The sequence below is a fragment of the Stenella coeruleoalba genome (genome assembly GCF_951394435.1).
Source record: "Stenella coeruleoalba genome assembly, chromosome: 13".
Lineage (NCBI taxonomy): Eukaryota > Metazoa > Chordata > Mammalia > Artiodactyla > Delphinidae > Stenella > Stenella coeruleoalba.
Genome location: NC_137159.1, coordinates 67,428,971 through 67,450,111, shown reverse-complemented (window position 1 = coordinate 67,450,111; position 21,141 = coordinate 67,428,971). Strand labels below are relative to the sequence as shown.

Genomic DNA, 21,141 nt, shown 5'->3' with positions numbered 1-21,141 from the left:
GCACAGGCTCCGGACGCGCAGGCTCAGCAGCCATGGCTCACGGGCCCAGCCGCTCCGCGGCATGTGGGATCTTCCCGGACCGGGGCACGAACCCGTGTCCCCTGCATCGGCAGGCGGACTCTCAACCACTGCGCCACCAGGGAAGCCCCTGGAATATCTTGTAAATAGAATATAACTGGATTTTACTTTTTTTAGAAAAAGACAACCTTTGTTTTTTAATCTGAGTTTCACCTATTTGCATTCATTGTAGTTAGTAATATATTTGGATTTATTTGTTATTCATTTGTTTTCTAATTTTTCAACTTTTTTGTACTTAAATGTTTTTCTTTCTTGACTTCATTCTGGTTATATTGCTACCCCCTCTTTTTTCCATTTAATTTTTTACTTGTATAAAAATTACATTCTATGAATATGCTTCCTAGTAATTAGGTACTTTGACATACATACTTAGCAAAGCCTAAAGTTAATCATTATGTTTACTCTTTCTCAAATAATAGGAAGTCCTTAGAAACTGAGTTTCTATTTTGTTTCCCTCACAAATTTCACATTATTATAATAGTTTTTATATAATTGATATTTATTTAATTTGCTCATGCATGTCAATATTTACCGATATCTTTCGTCATTAATCCTTAGAACTTACACTTGAAATCATTTTGTTTCTACCTCATCTATATTCTCAAATATTTTTTTAGAAAGGGTCTATTGGTAGGAAACTCAGTTTTTGTCTGCCTTTTCTAATGATAGTTTTACTGAGTAAAAGTAAAAATTGGTGCAATTTTAATTATAGTTTGAAAGCTGTTTTCTCCCTGCACATTGACAATATAATTCTTCTGCTTTCTGTCTTCTGTCAAATTTTTGAGAAATCAGCTATCAGTCTCCTTAATCCATACCATTGTAGGTGGTTTATCTTTGCTTTTTGACGGCTTTTAAAGATCTTCTCTATTTCCTTTGTGTTGTACAGTTTTGCTATGATTATGTCTAGGTGGAGATTTCCCTTTGTTTATTCTGTTTGGCATCTTGGGTCTTCCTGGATCTCGGAATTAGTATCTTTGATTAATTCTGTAAAATTCTTGCCCATATACTGAAAATATTTCTTCCTTCATGCTCTTTATTATCTCCTTCCAAAATTCTGACGAGTAGTATAGTCCACATTTTCACTTTCCCACGCCTCGTTCATATTTTTCACAACTTTGTCTCTCTGGACTGCATTCTGGATATCTTCAGGGTTATCTTCTTGTTTCTTGATTCTTTCTTCTGCTATGTTTATTCTACTGCCTAATTCAGCCGCGAAGTTTTTTAATTACAAAGTTTTCATTTTTTTTCTTTTTGCAAGTCTGTTTGGTTGTTACTTATTGTCACTTATTCTTTCCCCACATTTTCAAGTTTTTCTTTTATGCTATTAAACATTTTAAATATTGTTACTTTTTATGATTAATAATTCAATATCTGAAGTCTTTGTGAGTCTGATTCTGCCATCTGTTTCTGTTGAGCCTAACTTGTGGCACCTTCTTTCCTTGTGAATTTTGTTATTTATTGTTGTGAAATGCTTATTTTACTTAGAATTTAATGTATGGGAATTCTTTTAAGCCTGGGTTGATGCCTCTTGAGAAGATTATACAGGCATATCTTGTTTCATTGTGCTTTGCTTTTTTTTGCTTCTCAGATACTACATTTTTTACAAATTGAAGGTTTGTGGCAACCCTTCACTGAGCAAGTCTGTTGGCGCCATTTTTCCAACAGCATTTGCTCACTTTATGTCTCTGGGTCACATTTCGGTAATTCTCACAATATTTCAAACTTTTCCGTTATTATTATATTTGTTATGGTGTATCTGTGATCGGTAGTCTTTGATGTTAGTATTGTAATTGTTTTGGGGCGCTGTGAACCGCATCCATATAAAATGACAGACTTAATCGATAAATGTGTATGTTCTTACTGCTCCACCAACTGGCTATTACCCCATCTCTTTCCCTCTCCTCGGGCCTCCCTATTCCCTGAAACTCAAAAATCTTGAAAGTAGGCCAATTAATAACCCTACAGTGGCCTCTGAGTGAAAGGAAAAGTTGCATGTCTCTCACTTTAAATCAAAAGCTAGAGATGATTACGCTTAGTGAGGAAGGCATGTCAAAAGCAGAGACAGGTCAAAAGCTAGGCCTCTTGTACCAAACAGTTAGCCATGTGTGACTGCAAAGGAAAAGTTCTTGAAGGAAATCAAAAGTGCCACTCTGGCGAATGCACAAATGGTAAGAAACAGCCTTATTGCTGATCCAGAGAGAGCTTTTATGGTCTGGACAGAAGATCAAACCAGCCACAGAATTCCCTGAAGCCAAAGCCTAATCCAGAGCAAGGCCCTAACTTTCTTCAATGCTATGAAGGCTGAGAGAGGTGAGGAAGCTGCAGAAGAAAAGGTTTGAAGCCAGCAGAGGTTTGTTCATGATACATAAGGAAAGAAGCCGTCTCCATAACCTCAGAGTGCAGGGTGAAGCAGCAAGTGCTGACGTAGAAGCTGCAGCAAGTTATCCAGAAGATCTAGCTAAGGTCGTTAATGAAGGTGGCACCACTACACAATGGGTTTTCAGTGTAGATGATACAGCCTTCCACTAGAAGAAGATGCCTTCTAGGACTCTCATCGCTAGAGAAGGGAAGTCAGTGTGAGGCTTCAAAGGAGAGGCTGACTTTCTTGTTAGTGGCTAATGCAGCTGGTAACTTTAAGTTGAAGCCAGTGCTCATTTACCATTCTGAAAATCCTAGGGCCCTTAAGAATTACGTTACATTGGGACTTCTCTGGTGGCGCAGTGGTTGAGAATCCGCCTGCCAGTGCAGGGGACATGGGTTCTAGCCCTGGTCCGGGAAGATCCCACATGCCGCAGAGCTACTAAGCCCATGGGCCACAACTACTGAGCCTGCGCTCTAGAGCCCGGGAGCCACAAGTACTGAGTCCACGTGCCACAACTACTGAAGCCCGTGTGCCTAGAGCCCGTGCTGCGCAAAAAGAGAAGCCACCGCAACGAGAAGCTCGCACGCCGCAACTAGAGAAAAACCACATGCAGCAACAAAGACCCAACACAGCCAAAAGTAAATTTAAAAAATACTAAATAAATTTATTAATAAAAAAGAATTATGTTATATCTACTCTGCCAGTGCTCTGTAAATGGAACAATAAAGCCTAGAGGACAGCACATATATTTACAACGTGGCTGACCGAATATTTTAAGCTCACTGTTGAGACCTACTGCTCAGAAAAAAAAAAAAGATTCCTTTCCAGATATTACCATTGACAATGCACCTGGTCACCCAAGATCTCTGATGGAGATGTACAATGAGGTTAACGTTGTTTACGTGCCTGCTAACACAACATCCATGCTGCAGCCTGTGGGTCAAGGAGTAATTCTGAGACTTCCAACTCTTAGTATTTAAGAAATACATTTCGTAAGGCTTTGGCTGCTATAGACAGTGATTCTTCTGATGGATCTGGGCAAAGTTCATTGAAAACCTGAAAAGGATCCACCATTCTAGGTGCCATTAAGAATATTCGTGATTCATGGGAAGAGGTCAAAATATCAACGTTAATGGGAGTTTGGAAGACGTTGATTCCAACCCTCATGGACGACTCTGAGGGATTCACAACTTCGGTGGAGGAAGTACCTGCAGATGTGGTAGAAATAGCAAGAGAGCTAGAATTAGAAATGGAGCCTGAAGGTGTGACTGAATTGCTGCAGTCTCATCGTAAAACTTGAACAGATGAGGTATTGCTTCTCATGGATGAACGAGGAAGGTGGTTTCTTGAGATGAAATCTACTCCTGGTGAAGATGCTGTGAAGATTGTTGAAATGACAATAAAGGATTTAGAGCATTACATAAACTTGGTTGATACAGCAGCAGCGGGCTTTGAGAGGATTGACTCCAATTTTGAAAGAAGTTCTACCGTGGGTAAAATGCTATCAAACAGCATCGCGTGCTACATCGAGAAATCATTTGTGAAAGAAAGAGTCAGTCGATGTGGCACACTTCACTGCCGTCATGTTTTAAGAAGTTGCCATAGACACCCCAGTTTTTAGCAAGCACCACCCTGATCAGTCAGGACCCTCCACCAGCAAAAAGATTGTGACACTGAAAGCTCAGATGATGGATAGCAGTTTTTAGCAATAAGGTATTTTTAAATTAAGGTATGTGTATTTTTTTTCTTTTGTACATAATGCTACCGCACACTTAATAGACTACAGTATAGTGTAAACAACTTCTAGATGCCCTGGGAAACCAAAAAATTTGTGGCTCGTTTTGTTGAGATATTTGCTTCATTACTGTGGTCTGGAACCGACCCTGCAGTCTCTCTGAGGTATGCCTGTGTTTACTTCTGCCAGTTGCCTAGAGGCACTGCCAACCTTAGTTTACGTTCTCTGCAATGTTGTTGTTGTCGTCTTTATATTACACAGATAAAATGAATTTGGCTGGTGATCACAGATCTGGAGGGGAGAACATTTTGCTTTCTGCACAGTGGGGTTGACACAAGCTGCTTTCCTTTGTGTTCCTCTGAGTGGTGCTTCATTTTGTTTCTCATTTGACTTGACACTGAGGATGAACTGCTCGGGACCCTCACTTTTGTTAGGACCCCATCTTGGCAGGCCCCAGCTTCTCTGGAGGGCAGTGTAGTCCTGGGGTACAAGGTGGTTAGGTTGCTTTGGGGGAAACCTTCCATGGTTTCTCTTTTTGGTTTTTGGCCTCTTTGGAATTGTGCCACTTGTATGAGGTCAACAGTATTTTTTTAAAAAAAATTATAGTTGTTTTAAATTATACTTGCTTCATTCGGGAGGTTCACGCAGCACATCTGGTGGGCCGTAACTGCCAGAACTGGAAATCCCTTTCTTTTTTAAAAGCATCTTTTAAAGACTTTACCTTTTGTGAAGTCTTTTTCTTTTTTTTTTTTAATAACTCTGTCATTTGGGGATGGCAACAATCATAAGCTCTGAAATTCATTGTTCAGAATTTTATAAATGGGGTATATTTAGTGATAGTGTTTTTTTAAACCATTTTTATCCTTTTATTTTTTAATACGATTTATCAAGATTATAATATTGGAGAGTAAAAAGATTAAGCTTTATCAATGTGTAATTCGATTTCATTTGGTTTTCAGGAAAGTTTATAATAAAAACCTCCAAAAGTAATGTCATGATCTTAACTTATTCATGTAGTGCATAGTTTGATGAGAAAGGTGAGGTAACAATCATCAAGAAGTCTAAACTGTTACAATCTACATGCACTTATTTTCTTTGCTTTCTGTTTCCAAAGAAACACTTGGTAGAATAGAACGTCTGTAGAAGAAATGATAAAAGATAACTTTTAACAAGGACTGTGAATTTGTGATTTAGTTTTCCTCATCTGACCTTAACTTTCATATTTAGGTTTTAGGAGAAGTTTCAGTACAACTTCTGCTTCTTCCCAGAAAGAGATTAACAGAAGAAATGCTTTTGCCAAGTGAGTATTAAGAAGATTTAGAAAAAACGCCTTTCAGGATGAACATGACAGGATTCTGTGAAGAAATAAAAGTGGGATTTTGTATCTTTTACATTGCGTGGTAGAATTTTAACACTTAGGAGGAAAGGTGTGATGAGTGTGTCAGTGAGAAGAGTTCTTCCTCCCTCCTTTGCAAGCTCAATTAAAAATGTCACCAGTGACTAAAAGTAGTATACGGAATATATTTTCAAAGAGGTTTAGTACTGTTAATAAAAGTTGGAGGAATTTACATTCTGTATTATCATTGAATAGGGTGGACTGATTTTAAACTCTGTTTACTTGATTAGTCAGAGAATTGATTTAATATTTTGGGAAGTCCATAAAAGGAATGTCAGGCCTATTTGCATCAGGTCATCTTATTATTATTTTAAAAAATACTCCTACTTCCTCTTGTAGAATATACTGCTCCCTTTTTCGTTGTTGTTGTTTCTTTGTAGAGAGAATCTCCTTTTCTCTTTTTCATTTATATTGCTATTTATAGACCTCAGACCCAGTTTACTCCCCCTAATAGTTTTCTGAGACGTTTAGGAACTTCTTAACCTTTTGAGGAATATGAGGCTCTTCTAGGCTGATTAGGTTAAGGAGGTGTTTTTTTGTTTGTTTGTTTTTGTTTTTTAATTTTAAATCCTTCCAGTTAATCTATGAACAATGCCCTGGGGGAAAAACGTCTAGCTCAGTAGGTAAGTGCACTAGTTGTGGGGCCCTAGAAGCCACTAGGAATCATAGCCCACACAAGAGGACTTGACGATCACATGAGCAACAGGCAGGTAGTTTATATAATAATCTGGCATGAAGTTATTGGAAGGCCTCGCCAAGATCTGAGGTTTCACTTGAGAACGCTGACGGGTCCTGAGGCACTGGTAGGTACTGTTTAGCAGAGTTGGGTGGGTTTTGTTTTGTTTTTTTCCCTTCCTCAAAACCTCTACCAATTCTGAGATTTTAAAATTGGTCTCCTCACTTGAGTAGCTGAAAGAGTTTAAGGGCAATAACTTTATGCTCCAGTTTATTGAAGATATTCAAGAGTTCTTAGGCAGAATGGAAGAAATTACTAAGAAGAGGCAAGCAGGATATAAAGGATTTTGAAGGGGGAAAGGTATCAAAATCAGTGTCAAGATGTTGGTGAGGGGAAGAACATGATACAGAGAAGCAAGGGAAGGAGAGAGAAATCTGAACCGTGGGAATTATACAGCAGGTATGGATATGTACAAGATGATCTGTTGACATGAGAAGAAAATATCAGTACTTCTGTTGGTTTTCTTTGAAAATAAAAATAAATGAAGCTTTACTGATACTTCTACAGATTGACTCTAGTACCTGTTTTAAAAAAAATAAACATATTCTTATTGAGGATATATAATCAATTTAAAACTTATTTAGTTTTTACTTAAACAATATGTGACCAGATGTTTGGTGATCAGTGTTATACGAAACAAAAGAAAGACATTAGGTGTTTAGACTTTAGGTCCTAGGAAACCTGTCCCTGATCTCAGGGGTAAGAAACATTGTAGTGATTGGATGACCTTCTGCTGAAGTGACAGAGTTGATTGTATATTGTGCTGTTTTTAATCTGGAAGCATGATGTATTCTGAAGAATGTGGGTTGAAGAAATGAGTTTATTGACATTTATCAAACCCTGTGCCATTTTCTTGTCTATTCATATGGAAATAAAAGATACTTCCAGAAGAAACATGGAAAATATAGTCAGAGATAATGAAAATCCCTGCATAAGAAACTGGAAGGAATTGGGGCAAAGGGCATGTTTGCAAAAGAGGGCATGTTTGCAAAAGAGGGCTGAGGAAAGGGAAGCAGCAGCCGGCTGCGCCGTTTTTGAGAAAGAGCAGATGTGCTTCTCCAGTTGGCTTATTGAGGTGGTGGTGATGAACACCTTCGTTCAGAGGAAAAAATGATGGAGGGGGTGTTGGAAGCAATTCTTCTGTCTTCAGAATTCTTAGTATATCTAATACCAAGCATGGGGGTAATAAACACAGGGAGCTTGAGATGTTAGCATAGGTGTCACTGCCACCTGGTAGGCACAGGCATCCTCTCTCCCACCGTCTGCATCCAGCCTGGGATCTGTAGCTCACCTGTCGCTACATCTCATTTCCATCATTACCAACTTAGCTTCTCCCCGTGTTTTCAGAGTGCATCTCCTGAGAGTCTCCATTGGGTCCTCTCTGTGGAACCCAACCTGTCCACATGATGTATTTGGCCAGCTCAAATTTGAATGTCTTTGGGTAGAACTCATATAACCCGGTTGGCTGCAGGTTCCATCATTTCACGTCCCATGTTCTCATTTTCTGCCTGTCCCGTAAAGCTTTTGAATTCTCAAACGCGGAATGAAATCCAGATTCATTGGCATAGCGTGTACAGGCCTGCCTGTTTCTCTGGACTTAGCTCTCGTGGTAAAATCCTCACAAGTGACAATTTGCTAAACTCTCTGCGCTGTTCAAAAAAATTTTTTTTAAGTTACACGTAATATATTTTGCTCCCATGACTATGTCTGCTTCCCTTCTCTGTCTGCTCATCTGTCAGATTTGTTCAAGTGTCACTTCCTCGCTGAAGTGTCTTCCCTGGGACCTTGAGTGAGGATAGATTTCTCCCTCTTTTGTGCGCCTTCTGCTTTGTACCCGTCTTTATTGCAGGATCTGTAACGTTTTACAGATTACTATGCACAAGTTCCTGGAGCCTAGCTCTGGACCTGCCATTTCATAGGTGATCCGTTAGTGTTTTTGAAGGAGTAAGCAATGCTCTCCAGTGTAGCGTAATTTACAAATTTCTCACTTCCCTGGGCTTTTAGAGCTTTGACGTAACGTGAATCAAATCATTCTTATTGGAATGTTAAATCTTTACCCAAACTATTAAGTTTTGGCTTGGATATCGAGTTCGTTTATTACTTATTTCTTTCTTTAAAATTTTTCTGATTATGAAAGTAGATTGGACAAAATCTGAAAAAATTACAGTAAATTAAATGCAGATCAAGATTGTCTGTAATTTTATCACCTAGATGAGATTATCACTGTTAGCATTTTGTCATATACTTCTCCAGCTTTTTTCTAATGCATGTATCTGAATTTTTAAGCAAAGTGGGACAAATCATACTCTATATACTCTTTGAAAGATTTTCCCCTTAACATATCCCATAATAATAATAATTTTATTCTTCTTCTTTAATAATTTTACTCAGTGTGACTTTTGCAGTGTTTTTAAAGACTGTGCTGTGCTGTGATATGAAACATTTTTGTGGCATTTGATAATACGTGAAAAAACATGAACTAATGGTAGGTGGCATACTCTTTAAACGCATGTCCGCCTCCCCCTCCCCACCCGCGTATGTGTGTCTGTGTGTGTTCAGATGAATAGCTTTATTTTTTCCTAGTTCTTTCTTTTTTTTTAATTTATGCATTTAACTCTTTAATCTCTTGGGGATTTTTAAAATATGTAGTGTGTGGTAAGAATCATATTCTTTTCCAAATAAATGACCAGGTTTTACAGCATTCCTAATTAGAATGTTCACTCCTTTCCCACTGATTTGAAGCTTTACTTCTTATCACATATGAAATAATTGCATGTATTTTTCTAAAACATCTTCTCTGTGTCATTTAAAAGTACATTCTTATGCCAGGGCCACATTTTTTTTTTTTAATTTATTTCTTGGCTGCGTTGGGTCTTTGCTGCTGCATGCAGGCTTTCTGTAGTTGTGGGGAGTGGGGGCTACTCTTCGTTGGCGGTGCACGGGCTTCTCTTTGCGGTGGCTTCTCTTGTTGAGGAGCATGGGCTCTAGGCACGCGGGCTTCAGTAGTTGTGGCTCACGGGCTTAGTTGCTCCGTGGCATGTGGGATCTTCCTGGACCAGGGATCAAACCCGTGTCCCCTGCATTGACAGGCAGATTGTTAACCACTGTGCCACCAGGGACGTCCCCACATTGTTTTAATTTTTGTAATTTTATAATTTAACATAATGGCAATGTAAATTTTGCCATATTATTATTTTTCAACCTTTTCTTAATTATTAATACCCATTGTGGTTGTGAGCAAGAGCCTGGCCTTTGTGCTTGACGACCTTGGATCTGAACCCCAGGTCTCCTCTTTACCATCTCTCTGACCTTAGGCAAATAGCTTGATTTTTCTTAGCCTCAAATTCCTCCCTGGTCTGGGCGAGGTTGGATGAGATAATGTATGTGAAGTGTTTGGCACATAGTAAGTGCTCGGGACACGATAGATACCGTCATTATGTGAAATTCGAGTAATTTCATCAGGTTGCAAAAAAAATATCATTTTGGGGAGGATTCATTTATATATATATGTTTCTATCCAGGAACAAAGCTTTTTCATTTTTCTTTTGTATATTCTTCGGTAAAGATTTATACTTTTCTTACAGCTCTTACGTATTTCTTTGTTAACTTTGTATTTGTGCATTTGACGTGGTAAATGATATTTTTTTCATTACATTTTATAACTAGGATTTATCAGATGTGGCATAGGACAGGCTTTGGCCTCAGTTTTCCTACCCATAAAATTAGAGTGCTCTTCCCTTCTCGGGGTCGTTAATAGGAAGAAATGAGACATGGTGTGTGAGAGTGTATTTAAAAATACGGAGAGTGGAATAAAATAGAAACCAAGCAGGACCCAGACTCTGCTCGCAGTCAGGCTCCGTGCAGTTTTGGTAACAGGTTCCGAGTTGTCTCTACTGTGGGGCTGGGAGAAGGGTTTCTCCTGGAGGAGAGGTGGCGTGGACTGGTGGGTTGAAGGCTCCACTGGTGGTGGTTTCTGGATGACTGTTTTGGGAGGTCTCAGGTCATAGGACAAGCTCCTGGGCATGTTTCTGTTTTGGGCAGAGTTGGCTACTTCCCAGGGACAGTGGAGGAAGCCCTGAGCAGTATTGGCATGAGGCCTTGGACGGGTTCCACGTGTGGGTGCCCAGTAGTTGTGTCATCAGGTCAGGCTGGTGGCGGGTGCTGGGAGGCAGTGCCTTGTAAGTAATGTTTTGTTGTAGAGAAAAGAGGAGGGATCCTGATCCAGACGACTAAGGTCCTTCCTAATGTTAGTGACAGGGAGAGTGGCAAACCCTTAAATGTAACTGGAGTTCATTCGTAGAAGGTGTGTGCGTGTGTGTGTGTGTGTGTGTGCGTGTGTGCGTGTGTGTGTAGTTTCTAAAGTTGTGGATTAACAGTTTTTAGAAATGGTTTTCATGTAAAGGAGTATTTGAAAGGTGAGCAAAATGGCATTTTATTTACCACGGCCAAACCACTAGGCTCTTTTCCTTTTGCTTGTTCAGCAGGTGTAGGTGTCTTTTTTCTAATTGCTCTTTTACCGAGGGCATGCGCATATATAAATTGCTAGTGAAATCTTCAATCCAGATTAGGGTAGTATTAAAATAGCCAGAAGAGAAAAACGTTTTAATGTTAAAGAAAAGTATATCCTAATATTGCTATTTAGAATAAAAAAGATCAAGTTGTGAACATAAAGTATGCCCTTTTGTGAATGACTTGTGAACCTGGCTGTGGAAACGAATACGGTGAATTGCATCACGTGGCTTTCGTGCTTCAGAGTTTCTCTCGCGTTCCCTCTGCACAGGTCGAAGCCCGCTCTGCGCCGCAGCTGGAGCAGCAGCACCACGGCCGGCGGCCTGGAGGGGCGCGTGAGGCTGCACGAGGGCTCCCAGGTCCTCCTCACCAGCTCCAACGAGATGGGCACCGTTAGGTACCTGGGCCCCACTGACTTTGCCTCAGGGATCTGGCTTGGACTGGAGCTTCGAAGCGCCAAGGGAAAGAATGATGGGGCAGTGGGGGACAAACGCTACTTCACCTGCAGGCCAAACCACGGGGTCCTAGTGAGGCCCAGCAGAGTGACCTACCGGGGAATAAACGGGTCAAAGCTTGTGGATGAGAATTGTTGAGTTAAACTTCTACAGTATTAAATGAGCTCATACACACACACACACAACGTAAAATAAAGAGTCCATGGCAAATGGTTTACTTTATTTAGCTTTTAGCCGTTATTTAAAATTTGAAAACAGAGCTATCTTCATGAAAAGCATTATAACAATTCAGAGAGACTCCTTTAAAAAGCTAGAAATACGAACTGTGGGAATCATGGTTCTCTTAAAACAATCTCAAAATCAGCCTTTTTTTTTTTTTTAAGATTTAAAGCTTTAGACCCAAGAGAATTCTGAGACTTGGGAAAAAATGTGCCATTAAGTGACTGACTGATGTTGCTTACTCTGTCTCATTTTTGCACAGAATAGTGGATTTTCCATATGCCATAACTGTGAAGGTTTTCAATAGCTTTGGTTAACGTAAGACCTTCACATGACCTTTTTCTGTCAAGTATTTTCAGAGTTTTTATTTCTTTCTGTACTAATAAGGACAGTAAGAGAATAATAGCTGTGTGACTAGGTATTTTTCATGTCTTTGGGTCAAGTTATTTGCCCTTCCAGGAATGCCTCACCTACAGGTACATTAGGACTGTAGGTAAGGCATTCCTGGAAGGGACTCTGGAGCTCAGTCTCTTGCCCGCTGCCAGGTTCTAAAGCCGCTCTTCCTCACGCGGGGTCACAGGCTAGCTGGTTACCAGAGCTACAACTAGAACGTGGGTCTCCTGACCTGTGGCTCGGGCTCTTTCCGCTGTACAAAGCGTGTCATCTCAGATCTTTCTTCTGTGTTAGTGACTGACTGCCTCATCTGGAGGAACCACAAAAACCCATGATTAGGTTTATAAATTCAAGTCACAATTAGAATTTTTTGCACGTGCTTAATTAACTTCCTTATGGGACATATCTATAAAACATACATATATGAAGCACTTTTAAAATAAAGCATGATGCACTTTCCTCTTTGTGGAGGATTGGCCATCATTTCCTCCAGGGATATGAAAAACATTAAAAAAATTATATTTATGACAAGAGAGCAAATTAAGATGTGTTAAGAAGAATGTAGTAGCTATTCATTTAAATGTTTATGGTTTCTTGATGTTTTGTGTTATTATTCATAAAACCGGTGTTGCGTTTGCTGTTGTTGCTCTTTTTATATTTTCAGTTGTTGCAGAATTCAGCCTGTTATAAAGCTGCAGAACTGTATCATGTTTTTATTTTCCTTTTGAGCACATGTTAACAAACTAAGCTTCGTAATAGAGTGATGTAATAGTGCAGAGCATTTGTGTTGTGGGTATGTATTGAAGTTTGTCCTGTATGTATAAAGATATATCTTTTATTGTAGATATTTAGACTCTAAACTACCACGGAAATAGTGGAATAGTTTGCTTTATAAGATAAAAAGCATCCTTCAAAACGGAGCTTGCTTTGTGCTTTAGAAATAATACATTGAACTATTTTGCAATATACTATTTAAAATCTAAATTCTCTTGCTTTGCTGCCTTTTTAAAAAGGTGTGAAATTTCAAATATTGCTAGAGCTATTTTCCTGAAATACATTTGCAAAATAAGGCTGCTTTGTAATCAAGGAATATTTTTGATTGAAGAAAGTGACTGTACTGTGTCAAAAGTAAACTTATTTTATTATATAGTTTATTTCTTAAAAACTCTATTTATACCTTACCGTGAAGTCCATGACTACACTGAACTTGGTTGTCCATAATTCTTCCTGTTAAATATAAAACCCTGTAAGTTAGTAACAGTAATGCCAACACTGAATTTATTTTGAGGTCAGAGAACCAATTGTTCTCATATTTAGATTAGGATTATTAAATCCATGTAATGTGTATGTTTACGTATACTATACATAAAAATTAGGTGTTTTCATTGGTGTTTTGCTTATGTCATTCAAAGTTCATGTCTTGAGCATTAATAAAAAGGGAAGCTGTTTTGGTTTGGAGTGGCATGTTGTCACTGACCCTGCCTGCAACTCTCCTCTTCTCAGGTACTCAGAGTATATATGCTTTGTAGTTCACTTTTTTCTTCTTACAGTAATGACTTGGATTTGTCCCATCCTTACCCTATAGCAGTGGTCTCCAACCATTTTGGCGCCAGGGACCGGTTTCGTGGAAGACAATTCTTCCACGGACCGGCGTGGGGGGATGGTTTCGGGATGATTCAAGCACATTACATTTATCGTGCACTTTATTTCTATTATTATTACATTGTAATATATAATGAAATAATTATACAACTCACTGTAATGTAAAATCAGTGGGAGCCCTGAGCTTGTTTTCACTTGCCACTCACTGATAGGGCTTTGATATGAGTCTGCAAGCAATTGATTTATTACGGTCTCTGTGCAGTCAAACCTCTCTGCTAATGATAATCTGTATTTGCAGCCGCTGCTCAGCGCTAGCATCACAGCCTCAGCTCCACCTCAGATCATCAGGCGTTAGGTTCGCATAAGGAGCACGCAACCTAGATCCCTCGCATGTGCTGTTCACAGTAGGGTTCGCGCTCCTATGAGACTCTAATGCCACCGCTGATCTGACAGGAGGCTGAGCTCAGGCAGTAATGTGAGCGATGGGGAGCGGCTGTAAATACAGATGAAGCTTTGCTCGCTGGCCCGCCGCTCACCGCCTGCTGTGCGGCCCAGGGGTTGGGGACCCTTGTCCTATAGAGAGTCTTAAAAGTACCATGCTTCTACTCAGCAAATGAAGTTATGTTTTTAGCTACTCTCCGATTATATTGTTTTGATGGACAGAGAGCCATTTAAGAAAAGAATGTATTTCTTTGGTTTTCTAAAATTGCTTAATTATCTTTTATATCAGTGGGATTTCATTTGTTTATTTAGGGTTGGATAGAAAACCTTGCGTTTATAGATTTCAAAATATATATAAATAAGTATCTACATTCTACTAAAAGGCTTTGTTTCTATATTTCCAGGTAATTTGATGGGAGTATTTTTTAAGTGCTGAAAAGTGTTGAGATACAGACATTTGTGGAATCTGAGCTGAGGCATTGAAATCTTGGTGAGACCGTTGCACTGTCTTCTCCCGAACTCCTTATCCCCTCTCGTGTGTTATTTTTCTCCTTAGCATTTACCACCCTTGGTCATGCTACAACTTTTTGCTCATTACTTGTCCTGTCCCTCACTGGATTGAGGGATGGGTTTTGACTGTTTTGTTCATCATTTCCTCCCTAACACCTGGAATAACACTTGGCACCTACTGCAGGCTCGGGAAGCATTTGTTAAATGAACAGAGGCAGTGGAGGCTGTCGATGGTTTAAAGTAGAGGTGTTGTCTCGCCAGCTTCAGCCAGGTGGGCTTGAGAGACCAGGCCGTGGGACGGGTAAATTTTGCTGGGTAGGGGAGGACAAAGGACAAGAAAGGTTTGAGTCATGGTAGCCCAACTTTACCCCAAAATAGTAACATGAAGGAGATAGAAGGATGTTGGGTGTCAGGGGTAGAAAAGGGGGCAGGAAAGACACAGTGGGGTCACCTAACTGCCTGTCTATTGTCCCTGGGGCTGGTTTTGAATTTCTGTTGTGATATGATGGTAATTTAGGGAACACAGTAACATGTGTGGTCTAACACAGAGAGGATGAACTGGATCTCACCCAGGTGTGCACAGCATTGGTTTCCGGTGCCAAGCATTTTTGTTTCAGAGTTTTATTTTGGACCTGCTTATTTAGGCTATGTGATAATATTATTTAAGCCACGTTGACTGAGGCTAGAGACCTAATGTGTTAGGAATCATGCTTAGTTAAGAAATAGATCTAGTAATTTTAACCGTTCACTGGATATTTGTTATCTAAATGATTGACTCAGAGACATATAATATGTATCACCACATGGCAAGCAAGTAGGAGAATTTATTTTTTATTTTTCTTCATGCCCTTTGCTTCACTACACTTATTTGTAATACAAACACAGTAGGTAATACAAAACTCACATCACATATATTTTTAGTAATTGTTTAGTAATATCCCTTGGTACATAGGCTCTTATTTACAAACAATGTCACATAAGCTGCTTGAATATACAACAGACATTCTTAGTGGAGCTTGTGTGTGGGCTGAACAAGTTAAGTAGATCATGTTAAGATTTTCTTACCAGCAGAATATGATGCCTTTGCGTAGGCAAAAAGAATTTTTTCTAGCAAAATTTTTGCCAGTGCTCCTTTTTACAGAAGGGAAAAAGGAGTTTATGGGGAGGAATTAGAGTAGATGGGCACATGTTACTGACAACAATATATTTTCATTATGCGTGGTAGAAATGAAATTTCTTTTCTGCTTGTAGCCTTTTCCCTTGACGAGAAAGGCACCAAGCGGTGTGGGAACCTTTTTCCTCTCGTCCCTTTAGAATATCTTATAACGAATAGAATTTTCACGATAAAGCAGCAGCAGGTCTCATTATTTTTCAGTTCAGATAGGGAAGTGTGGTCGTGGTGCTGCAGCAGGGCAGCAAGTTCTGAGTTATGTTAGTAAAGATACTCTAGGTGTTTAAATTGAGCCTATTAGCTTAAAACATAACCTGTCCCTAGTGATCACTGCCGTCATTTGACAAATGATCATAAATATGGTTTTAATTTCAGCTCTAAAACCCTAAATGAACCCAGATGTCAAGTTTGTTGCTCCTGTAGATACGCAGGTCCTTACACTCAGGCACATCTTGTACGCCTCTGTCCTCGGAGGAACTGGTCTTAGGATTGGATGTTTAGTCGGAGTTGTTTGAATTGGATAGATGAAATTAAATAGGGAGTATCAGGAAGCTACTTGCGCTGAACTGAATTTGAATTTGAAGCATTCCTAAAGTTTAGGAAGTTTAAATATCCAGATACTGTGTTCTCCTTGACCTGTGTTGATCTCAGAGGTTAAGTTCTTTCACCTCCAGCCTGATAGAGGTGTTACTGAAAGTACCCTTACCTTCTTGAAGACTGGACTATTTTTCACATAACAAATCAAATCAGACTGACATGGAAATGAATCATGTTAAAATTACATGCACAGCTTCAAGCCATTCTTTTTATTCTTTCTCTAATACGACTTCCGAGATTCAGCTTACATCTCAGTCAACAGTGTTGTTGATGACACTGGCTGTCCATGACAGTTCTTGTTATGAAGGATAGGTGTTACTACACAATATCTTTGGGAAAAATCCTAAAATGGATTTTAAAATGAATTTTAATAGTCATAAAAGTCCCAATTGGTGACAGGGGAAAGTAGATTTTGTATTATACACAATACAGAAGAGGATTAAAGTGAAAGTTTTCAGTCTCCTTTATTGAACCTGCCAGTAAAAATGGATTTCTAATAAGAATTCCAGTAGATTATATGTATCAGTTTAAAATGTTGTGATTTTTCTCAAGCAATCTTTTCTCTTTCTTGAAGGGACTAGGGCTTAGGGAAGTAAGAAATAGCATGAGATTTCTTGAGGTCTCACTTCACACTCCTTGGGGTGTGACAGAGGAGAATTCAGTGTCATGTTCTGCTTTAGTTTCTTTTATAAAACATCACCGGCTGCTAACTGGTACATACATGAGGAAAAAGAATTTGTCTTTAATCTTACTTTCCTTCTTACTGAGAACTGTGAACTACCACATAAATATAATTTTGAAATAATGCAAAAATATTTAAACTGGTTTTTCTCCCCTCAACTGTTAGATGCGCTAAAATGTAGACAGTTGCCTGCAGTTGTCACAATCTTCTCTTGGTCTTTTGCTGGGGCATTTGAGTTGGCTGTCTTTTGGGGATTCCCTACTACTAGATCCACTACAACGCTATATAATTCGGAACAGGTTTCCAAAAATTGCCCTCCAGTGGCAGTGGGTGTCTCCACAAACCCGAAAAGAGGGATTCTCTCCAATCCAATGGTGACTGGGAGAGAAGACTCCTGTCATTAGTGAATTCCTCATCATCATGGTTCCATGGTGCTTGTTCAGAGATGCCTGACTCCACACACACTGCCTGGTTGCGAACGTGTGGCCTGTCCTGGGCTTTGTTACTCTGGGAATGAGCACTGACAGCAAGTGCGTCAGATCTGTCATCGAGTATTAGGTGTGGTTAAAGATAACGCTTCAAGTGATAAGTTGCATGATTTTACTTTGCTAATAAGGTGGCCACTGTGGCAAATGTAATAGAGAGTAAGTGGTGCCGTGGTGAGCGTGAAGGTCGCTAAACAGACGTGGTTCTCACAGTCCTGCGTCAGCTTTGCTTCTTTCAGGAAACCACCCCAGACAGCAACTTCATTTTGCCATGTTAATGATTTTGTGATTTGTTACAGAGATCTTTGAATAGAACAATAAACAGAGAACTGATGCTAAACTTCTTTCTGGTCTGCTTTTGTATAAAGGTTAAATATAGGCTCACTGGGATTGTGCACTGAATTAATTGGCTTTAGCCTTGGAATGGATTAAGGGTCTCACACACACATGCACGTGCGCACGCACACACCGGTCATGTCCTACCAACTGTGGGCCAGGTGTTGGGATTTACCTGACACAGAGGTGAAGTCTTACAGAATCATAGACTTCAGAATCAAAGGAAGGGGGCCTCTGAGACCAAACTGCTCATGTTTTTAAATGAGAAAGTGAGAGTTTAACTTGCTCGGGTCATGTAGGTAGGTAATTGCTGTCTAACACCTACGCCCTTAACTCCTGCTCGGTCTGCCTGCTGTTTCTCAAATAATTGATGAGCGCTAAACCATGCAACATATCATAACCATCTGAGGTTTTAACAGTCTGATAGTCATCTATACTGGCAAATAACCTCTCAAGATGTCAACACTCTAGGGAGCGTTAATCTACTAGTTGCTAAGGCTTAGTGAGTTCATTTGTTAAGACTGCCTTTCAGCTAATACCGGCTGAAAAGCACCTACCCAACGAGCCTTTTAGTGATGGCGGGATAACTAATTGTGAGCAATTGCTTTCAAGGAGGCAGTAGGCCTTAGCAGATGAACGGAGTGAGGCAACCGCTGGAGCACGTGTCAAGCAGAAGGATCTGAGGAATGGACGGCGGATGGCGCTGCAGGCAGACCCAGGACCTGCGGTTCTCCTACCCTGGTGGTGCCATCTTTACGTGGAAGGGTTACACGCGTGTTTACATTTACTGAACAGCCGAAGAGGGGAGAGACGTCGCTCTGATGCTGTGGTTAGTGTCCGTGTTCCTCCCTGCCCCCCAACTCCATGCCATATTCTTTTGTTGCACTGAGCTTTTCAAATGTTTTAAAGCTGTTAAGCTAGGGCTAAAAATAGCTTTGTACTTGAGTGGTGCATTAGAACTTAAACACACCTACTGAGGATACCAAATCAAAACAGAATCTGAATAGAAGCCTTACCAGTTGTTCTTGATAATTATCTTTTATTTTAGGGCATCCTGTGGAGGATTATGGGAATGCTGGTTTTCGTTTTGTATGTTCACACAACAGCATAGGGAACCATCTGCTGCAATGAAATTAGCAAAGTCAAGTTGTATGTTCTTGGGGGACCCATTTAAAAAGTCATTAGCTAAAGACAGGTTGACAACACACTTCATACATTTTATGAATCTTGTCATAGGAAGTCTGTTATTCAGAGTAGTCTAAATTCATAAGCGTCATGTTTTAGGTCTACAAAGCTCATGTGAATTTTAATCCTACTATTACTGGAGAAAAATCTAGCAAAATAGCCTGATCCCTTAGAATTTCTTAGTGCTGTGCCACGTGGATTTGGATGCAAAAGCCTCACATTTTATGGGCTGAAGTTAATCTGTGGTTACGTAATATCTTACAGCTGTAGCGCTTACCAAGCACTACATGGAGAGGCCAGAAAATTTTTAAAAAGAATTCATCCAATGGGTTAAATATCTTCCTTTGATGCTTATTTTTTAACACTAAGTGTGGTAGAGAGTCTTCACATTCTTCTTTTGCCCTGAAAGCCCTTGGTTCTGGTAGGGTTCTTGCTACCGTCATTAAATAAGTGACAGGCAAAGCCAACATGGCACAGAAGGGGGGCCGGGAGGGCCAGACGGGGGTGGTGGGGAGGGCAGGTGTGTAGAGACACACGCTGACTGTTGAAATTCTCCCCACACCCAACCCAAATCACTTGGGAATTCAAGAGGCATGAGAGGGAGTGCTTGTGTTTTCACACAATTTATAATCTTCCTGAGGGGCAGTGAGAAAGGGAAGTTACTGTCCTAATTTTGTACAATATATGGAGACGTTGAGGTATTGACAGGTCTGATAAGCCATGGAGAGCCAGGACTCACATCCTAACGGGCTAGAGAATCTGGTCTTTCAACTACTAAGTATACCTTACTCTTTCTAAAACATGAAGTTCATTCCTGCTATGTTGATTGGCTGTCATTTTGAGGTGCCACGTATGGATAAACTGGTCATTCCTCACAGATTGCTGATTTCCCAATGGAACGATTGTGAACTCTGATGAGCTTCTTTCTAGACATGGAATAAGAATAATTATACTAGCTTATGGTTTAATTCCCATAACATCTACAGACTTTTAATTGTGCCTGTTCATGTTCTGGGTGGGACTTTGCATCATAACTAATAAATATGTGAGTCCACAGCATCTGTACAAATTGCTGGAGCCATATGGCTGGAGCAATATTGAGTGTACAACAGTCCAGATTAATACCGTGCCAATACCTGGGCTTACAGTGAGTTAAATAAAACATCTTGAGGACGTTATATCTCAGTGTGGAGTTGTTTATTTTCCACGTATACAAGCTTTTAAGATTGGACTCTCATTTACACGAAAATTGATACCAATAAAGATGATTAGAGAGAATCAACAAATCAATCTCAGTGGTAGTAAGGCACAACCTGAAAATGTAATGGATCTGTAGTTTTTAAGAAGAGAAAGGGCTAAGATGTTTTTCCTTGTTAATGAAAGAGTTGGCTATTTAACCACGTAACATGCTCCCTGTTTCACTGGCTACTGGTGTTACAAATATAAAATGAAATTGTTCTTCTCAGTTTTGACAGCTCTCTGTCATCCTTTGAGGAGAGTGTTTTTCAAAGTGTGATTCTTGCACCCCTTCAGGTGGTTTACAAATTAGACTAATGTTTATATAATTAGACTTGACTTCGCACCAGGCATGAGCTAAAACTTTATTGATAACAGGTATTTAGAGATGAGTTCATGGATGGTTCATCTTCATGTGTGTCTGATGAAAATATTTTTGGCAGTTAAAGGAAAAGTGGTGTCCAGGGTGTCAGTGCTTCTAGAGATGTACAGAACTACTGACTAGGGCAAGGCTCTGCCATGGGAGGAATCAACACTCACTGGTCTAGTGTTGGCTTAGAACAGAGTGGCTTTCCCACAACCAGAGTGAGACTTTTTGTTTTCTTTTTTTTTTTGCAGTACGTGGGCCTCTCACCGTTGTGGCCTCTCCAGCCGTGGAGCACAGGCTCCGGACGCGCAGGCTCAGCGGCCACGGCCCATGGGCCCAGCCGCTCCGTGGCACGCGGGATCCTCCCAGACCGGGGCACAAACCCACGTCCCCTGCATCGGCAGGCGGACTCTCAACCACTGCGCCACCAGGGAAGCCCCAGAGTGAGACTTTTGATGTAGGTGAACTTAAGAAGGTAGGAGAAAAGGTAGATAAACACTGTCCTTTCGCTTGGGAATGCTTAGTGCCTAACAAGCGATAAAAGATGCTTTCCTCCCAAAGTGATGTTTTGGCACAGCTACCACCAGAAAAGAAACTGGGCAGGAGAACGAAGGGGAGCAGAAAGAAAGAATGAGATAAAGCATCA

At 40.1% G+C, this 21,141-nt stretch overlaps 1 protein-coding gene across 3 annotated transcripts in view; it reads left to right on the top strand.

Annotated features, from left to right (window-relative positions):
• Positions 1-18,297, top strand: part of CLIP4 (CAP-Gly domain containing linker protein family member 4) — a 67,291-nt gene extending 48,994 nt beyond the window's left edge. For all 3 annotated transcript variants that reach the window (XM_079940726.1, XM_079940725.1, XM_079940724.1), the window contains 2 exons: positions 5,403-5,475; positions 11,088-18,297. In XM_079940726.1, coding sequence (XP_079796852.1) covers positions 5,403-5,475; positions 11,088-11,409 — 395 coding nt within the window. In that variant the 3' untranslated portion in view covers positions 11,410-18,297. The remainder of the gene's footprint in view (positions 1-5,402; positions 5,476-11,087) is intronic.
• Positions 18,298-21,141: the final 2,844 nt, after the last annotated feature.